Here is a 7,469-nt window from a genome sequence, read left to right on the forward strand (position 1 = left end):
TTCATAATTAAGAAAGTTTTGGATTTTTATTTTTATTATAATGTATATTTGTTTGAAGAATTATATGTCAAATTAAATGCCATGTCATATTGCATCTCAACCATTAAAAGTGGACTAATTTAATGGTTTAAAACTTGTGTCAAATCTTGTGTTTTTTTTTATTATGCCACAGATCCTATATATTAAAACAAAAAGGGATTTTGCGATAATAAAGAAGGAAAGAAGTCAACTATTGGCTTCTAATTTTTTATGTTTAAACAATAGTATCTGCACTAAGGGAGGGGAAATAGTAGGCTAAGTCTGACACTGAACTAACCATAATAATATAGTTCAACTTCGTCTTTGGAAAGAATTGAAAGTAGGGCCTCTCTCTTACAAGTGAAGATAAATATTACTAGACCGTAGTATTAAGTGGCAATATTGGTTTCTAATTAAACGATTGTGCATCAATTTGATTTTTTTTTTATGCTTTAAGTCATAGAAGGACTTTCCAATACATTATTTAAAACGAATTAAATCATATTAAACAAGAACAACGTCATAGCCTTGTTAATATCTTTAAATCATGGTGCATCTGTATTGCCGGATTCTCTAGATGAAATGGCGCGAATGCTTTTAATACAATCAATATTTTTTGCACTCAGTTAGATCTCATGCCATAATTTATAGGTAAATTTAGATGATTTAGCCCAAACAATATTTACATTGTTTGTTCATGGTATTTGAGTTTACCTCTTCTCCAAAATAATGCATATGATCACATACTTAATTACAATAAAAAAAATTTAATTAACTAAGAATGGAGCTGATTGGCAAAGGATTTGGTAAATTTTCAGTAAAAATGGTTATGAAAACAAATTCTTATGTCCTACGCAGATAAAATCTTGAGCCTGCTATTGCACAAAGTGAAGATTGAGTGTTACTGTACCAAATGGTCTTTAGCATCGAAGGCTTTGAAGTAGAGGACTAGAAAATAAGGAGTTAATTTTTTTAATAAAAGAAAACCATATGGTTTAATCACTCATGAACCATGAATGTATTGTTGGCGTGAGTTTCAGTTTAGAATATATCACCAATATTGTTCTAACTTAACCAATTATTATTGGGTATTGAGTTTTATCATAAAAAATTCAATGATATTAGAAATGAAATTCTCACATATAAGTTGCACATTATTTTGGTAACATTTGCGATATGAGACTCTATTCTTCAACGTGTATATCATGAGGTTGGACCCAAAATAAATAGCAAAATCATGAAGTAGTTCTTAACTGTTGATATTAATTTGGACCACCAGTCCTTTTCTCTTGTTTAAATTTACTTGGAAAAGCCATCCGCATGATCAGTTCATACATTTGCTTAATGGTCTGTCCTAAGATGAAGAAACTTTCTTGTTTAAGTATAACAAGTTTAACCCAAAACAAACCCTCACTAGAAAATGATTTCTCTACACTTATACTCGATCATTTTAATTGTAATCACCAAATTTGGTCAGCAAATAGAGTACTCTAAACTGATCAACCAATATATAACTTGACCTACACTTCAAATTTTTAAGCATATCCAATTTTCTTAATTTCCCTCAAATAAACAAGACCCAGAACCCACTAATCATCAACTAATCCAGACCAAGAGATGCCGATTTATTAAGCCTGATATTAAAAAAATAAAGAAAAAAAGGATTAGTGAAAGTAATTATTAATTAACAGAAAACTGACCTAGTGGTTTACCCATCATTTGCTCTTGAAAGTCAGAATCTCCAACCAAAATACAAACACGGCAGAATCTTGTTAACTTATCTCTCCACCATCATTTGAATTTCTAGTGTTCTTCTCCCATCGATCCTACCTATAACTATAAGCCCCCAAACTTTCGATGATTCCAATATATTCAAATTAAAAAATACATCAACTTTTATTTATATTATTTATATATAATTCATTTCTTAATCCCAATGTCCCTTACATGCCATCTATAGATTAGCATATGATTGTTCTGCAATCTCAAAGCTCAACTCCCAAGATAACTAACATAACCGAAAAATCAAACCATGTTCCCATTTTTTAGGTACAACTCTGTCTTCTTCTTCTTCATATGTCTTTGCTTCCTCTGTTTTTCCCGCCCTGCCTTTCCCGCCAGAATCTTACCGGACTCAGTACCTGTATTAACTGATGCCTCCGACGTCCACAATGCCACATGGCACGGCTTCTCAAGGTTCCTAGACGCCGGCAGAGGAAGCCTAGTCAGCGGCATGTCGGAGCTCAAGAACTACATGCACCGCTTCGGCTACTTACCCAATTCCAACTTCACCGATTTCTTCGACACCGAATTTGAGTCGGCCCTGACGCTATACCAGTCCAAGCTGAGCCTGCCCGTTACAGGCAAGCTGGACACTGACACAATCTCAGCGATCATTTTGCCTAGATGTGGTGTTAGTGATGCGTCGCAACATACTGCCTTGCATGCGACCCGTCGCTTCGCCTACTTCTATGGCAAGCCAAGGTGGGAGCGCCCTTCCCCGCTCACTTACGCTTTCTCCCCCAACCACACGGTCAGTTACCTGAACCCATCGGATGTTCGAGACATTTTTTGCCGCGTTTTTTCGCGGTGGTCGGCGGTTATCCCCGTGAACTTCACCGAGACCCAGAACTACACTTCCGCGGATATTAAAATAGGGTTTTACCGCGGCGACCATGGAGACGGGAAGCCGTTCGATGGGGTGTTAGGTGTGCTGGCGCATGCTTTTTCGCCCGAAAACGGGCAGTTCCACCTTGACGCGGCGGAATCGTGGGCCATTGATTTCAAAACGGATAAGTCAAAGGAGGCGATTGATTTGGAATCGGTGGCGACTCATGAGATAGGTCATGTACTCGGGCTGGCTCACTCCTCGGTCAAGGAGGCCGTGATGTACCCGAGCCTGCGTCCTCGGACCAAGAAGGTGAACCTCAGGGTTGATGACGTGGAAGGTGTCCAAGCTTTGTACGGTTCAAACCCTAATTTCAGGTTTAGCTCATTGCTGAGTGAAAATTCTTACAACCATGCAGTTTCTTTGGACCCGAGGTCTTCCTCTAAGTGGTCAGTTTCTTTAACACTCACCATCACTTTGGTATTAATTTTAGGCCTTTGGCAACCTGAGAATTATTGGTAGCCTCCAATTTTCTATTCTTAATCCTTTTTTCTTCTTTAAAAAAATAAAAAAATAAAAAAATAAATTGATTGAATATTTTTCATACTTATATTCTTTTCAGTGAAATTGTATGGACAAAATACTAAATGAAGGTTAAAAGAATTCTTTCTATATCATCTTTATGTGTTTGGTTGGGGAGTATGGTGGCATATGGATTTCATTCTGGCTGAAAATTGTAAAATATGCACTTTTTATCTTTTTGCATACTCTTGTTTATTTCTGATTGTTTAGATTGAATGAACAAAAAGAAAATTAAGAGAGATAATTAAACAGAATGTGCAAAAGAAAAAAAGGTATATGAATATCATTTTCTAAACTTTTTTATGGACCTTTTGTCTATAAAAGAAGGCAGAAGGCAAAACCCCCAAAAAGGAGAACAAAAGGAAAAGGTTAAGTATTAGTGGTCAGAATCATGGAGAATGACAAGGAGAATTCGAAGTCAATGGTTGTGTCTAATTAACCTGAGGACTAATTAATCCTGGTGGGAATGCTTTGTGAGATGGAAATCTTATGCTCCCAACCCATTTTCTGTGATACATGCAATTTCCCGGGCACTGCAAAGAATATGCTTGACCTAAAAAAGGGGAGGAAATAAAGGTATCACCTACATCCCAAGATAGATAATTGTACCAGTCTCTCACAGAACTAGGCAGAAGGAACATATAACGTGCTTGGGAGGATTTATAAGGTTGCTCGAAAGGGCAAAAAGATCATTAATTTTTTTTTTTTTTTAAAGTCCCCCCAATCCTCAATACGTACGCTGCCCTAAATAAGAGGAAGTGGTGTATTCATCTCTCGTATTAATCGTCTGCTGGTTCACAGTCAAAGTTTGGAATATGATCACTGCCACTGATTTGGACCAGAAACCCACAGTGGTAGATTAATCACTTGCCATCTTCTAGAAAAAAAGGGTTTTAAGATGTGAATGCACTCCCTTATGACCCTGCATTACAGTTTCACAAGAAGTTCTGCATCAGCCATATATAGCAAGCAAGTTTGAGATAACGCTTTTTGAGCTTGCCATTTGATCATCTTTCGGGACAAGTAAAGCAATACCATTTAAAAGTCCTCTTTACCTCACATTTGACATCAACGCCTTGGTCATCTTTCTAATAAAAGCCTTCGTGCTTTATCTCATTCTGTTAGAGACATGAGTTTTTGTGACATTAATGATACTTCAATTTGTCCGTTAATTAACTAAACAGACTTGTTATTAGTTTTCTTTAAGCTTCATCAATTCATGTATTTGGCGGGATACCATTTTTCTACTATCAATGAGGCATGATACTTCCTCACGATTGTCAATGATTATACTCGTACATGGGCAGGCATGAGTCCAGGCCAAACAAGGGTAGGCTCAGCCCATCTGAATTTTTACCCCACATTAAATACCTACCTACGGATCAAAAAAAACAAAAACCTACCTACAATCCATGTTGCATGGACACTCCGAAACTCCAAAGTGTCGGAGACACCCTGACACGCCGTTATGCCTCGGACACGCTCCAGGCACAGTTTAGACATGGTCAATGGTTTGGATACAGTCAAGACACGATATGGGCTTTTTTTTGTAAATTTTTATAGGGGTCTTTTTGGTCGGAGGCTTTGTTGGACTTTTGATCGGGAAGAGGTGACTGAAGCCATTATGCCCCTTATATCTGAGTTAGCAAAAACCAAAGCCCAAACATCCCAAAGGAGAAGCAAGTTCTAGGAATATTTCGTTTTTCTTCTAGCAACTCCAAAGTGTTGGGTCGATCTTCTATTGAAATGCTTCCAGCGGTCTGTCAAAGTTTGTCCGGTGGCTGTTGGCGTGCTTCTCGCTTTTGTTGAGGTGCTTCCGGCGGCTGTGATGAGGATTTGTTAAACTAACAAATACTGGGGATTAGAATAATTAAGTTTGGCGTGTGAGCTTGGCATGAGAGCTGAGTTGTGGGAGCTAAAGACCTACAAGTTTAACAAATGAGATGGTTGGGCTAGGCTTAAGTTTAGCATGAAGGTTTTTACGAGATTTTGGTGGTGGATGAGTTGGGCATGGTGGTTGAGTTTCATGTGTAGTACAACGGGGAACTTGATGTTTTGATTATGGTGGTGATTTTATAGAAGATGAGAAGAAAATTTTGAAGGCAGGGGTGTGTGAAGCTTGAAGTTGGGCTAGTAGCTAGTAAAGGAAACATTGCAGCAGTCAAAAAGGGTTTCCTACAATAGGGAGAGTATTTTTTGCAGCAAGGAGAAGTTCTTCTCTAAGCATGAAGTTGAAAAGGCATTTTGGAGAATGTTTGGTACTGGTAAGCTGGCACCTCCCCCTTCCTCCTCTTTTACTCTGATCTTGGCGTCTAGTTTATAATGGGTGAAGGTTATCCCTAATTTTTGTTGAATTAAAGGATGTGCCAGAAACAACACGTTTTCAACAGGTAAAATGAAGAGCCAAAATTGGCTTATGTCTAATGGACAAAAAGGGACATTGGTAACAGCTTACTTTCGGTGGATAAAAGAAGTATGAAGGTCAAAGATGCTAAAGATATTTCCAGTAGGAAATCCTCAAAATCTTCCTCTTATGGTGAAAACCACGACTTTATTTGTGTTCACTTTTCTTTTTAATTAGCTAAAAAGGTGAAATGGCTTGGTGCATGAATAGGTTCCCGGGAAGGACTTGGGAGGATGAGTTGCTGTAGAGTTAGGTTAATGATGGTGCACCAAAATACGGTGTAAGAAAATATCTCATTTGCTTACCTAGCGAGGGGCTACCCCAAGTAATAGGATTGAACTTTGGTGCTCCAAAATAAACCAAAGTTTCTATTATCGAAGAGTTTCAATGGGCCTTGTGGACCTCCGTAACCTTTCACACACCTCAACCCTTCTAGCAAGCTTTGTGAAACCACATGTCTTGAGTCATGTAATCTTGGTATATGTTAGATTTAAAGGAATGTGCTTGGCATGGCGTGATATATGTTATTGCTTGCATGGTATGATAATAATTAAAACTTATGCAAAACCTTACTTAACTACTAATTTTTTTGAATAAATACGTATGATATAATTGGGTTTAGCATGAGGCGTTTGAACTGTACAAAGCAATGGGCCTTTAATCTACTTGGGCTTTTCGTGAAATTTTTGGGCCCTAACATTGGCCCCCTTGATTATTTAGCTAGGCAATGATGCAGATATGATGGCTAGCTCATTTATGGATCGTTGGGATAAATTGAATGCTTAACAATATTAAGTAGGACTTAATAAACTTAAACTCAATAATAGCTTGGGGCCTTTTTTTGGCTGCTCATAACAGCCATGACGTTTTTATGGCTGTGTTGACCCTAAAAACTACAGAGCCTACGTGGCGCGCAGGCCGAGTAATTAATGAGCTAACTACGTCCTTCGGTGAATGCGGGGCGTGCCAACTCGTCGGCCGAGCTCGGCCGAGGAGTAAATTTGTTGATGTTGCGTTGGGTCGCGCTACTGACTTCTGCGTCTTGCGATTGCGGCCGAGAAAGGAACATGTCTCGGCCTCTTGGGCTCTCGAACCTGAAGACAAGGTTACTATTCTTACGAAGTTCAATATTAAATTCGGCTTTCAATGTGCCGAATGTAATAACTGTAACACCTCACTTCGCCGAGAAGGCTGATGAGATGACCTCGACCAATAAGGATTTAGAAACCCTTCTCGACCGAGACTTGGATAGGTAATCAACCGTTCTCGCCGCAGTGCTGTTGATGCCAACGGAAGATACTGCGAGACCGATTAACTCTACGGTGACAGAGCTATCTATGCCGACTTAAGATATCACCGGTTGCTTCCACAGTGCTGTTGATGCCAACGGAAGATGTGTCAGCGAAAAAGGAAAAAGAAAAATCACAAGTTGTGAGAATTTGCGCAGGGCAATTTTGTATTAATTTGCAGGGGCTTTGGATGATGTGCAACCTCTTCTATTTATAGCAATGGCTCCCCCCAAGGTCGAGTTAAAAACCTACTCGGACTAGGTTTCCTTTCCCTGATCAGCATCAACTCGACCAGTCCTACCTTCACTAGGACTGTGAACCTAGTCCTTTACCTGAGCCGGATCCGCTTCCGGGTCCTGCCGAGACTCCTTATTGCACTAGGATTCAACCTCTTGCGTTATGACCTAGCCGACCTAAGTTTGGAGGCCCACGTACTGGACGATCCGTGGTATTCTTGCCGTAAGGCCTCCCGGGCCGAGAATGACCCTACACTCGGCCCAAACTGTTATTTTGGGCCCAAACATTGCCCCCTCGCTTCTGAGGTCCTCGGCCTGAATTCTTTGGCCGA

The 7,469-nt window shown here is 39.4% G+C and overlaps 1 protein-coding gene across 1 annotated transcript; it reads left to right on the plus strand.

Annotated features, from left to right (window-relative positions):
- Positions 1–1,917: 1,917 nt before the first annotated feature.
- LOC103437115 (metalloendoproteinase 1-MMP-like) lies at positions 1,918–3,273 on the plus strand. The gene has a single exon (XM_008375571.4). It carries the CDS (start codon positions 2,051–2,053, stop codon positions 3,146–3,148), a length of 1,098 nt encoding a protein of 365 aa, XP_008373793.3. The 5' UTR covers positions 1,918–2,050; the 3' UTR covers positions 3,149–3,273.
- Positions 3,274–7,469: the final 4,196 nt, after the last annotated feature.

This window comes from Malus domestica, chromosome 06, assembly GCF_042453785.1.
Source record: "Malus domestica chromosome 06, GDT2T_hap1".
NCBI lineage: Eukaryota > Viridiplantae > Streptophyta > Magnoliopsida > Rosales > Rosaceae > Malus > Malus domestica.

What these genes read in the sequence shown, in the direction of transcription:
- LOC103437115 (XM_008375571.4), top strand. Translation starts at nt 2,051, where the DNA reads ATGTTCCCATTTTTTAGGTACAACTCTGTCTTCTTCTTCTTCATATGT.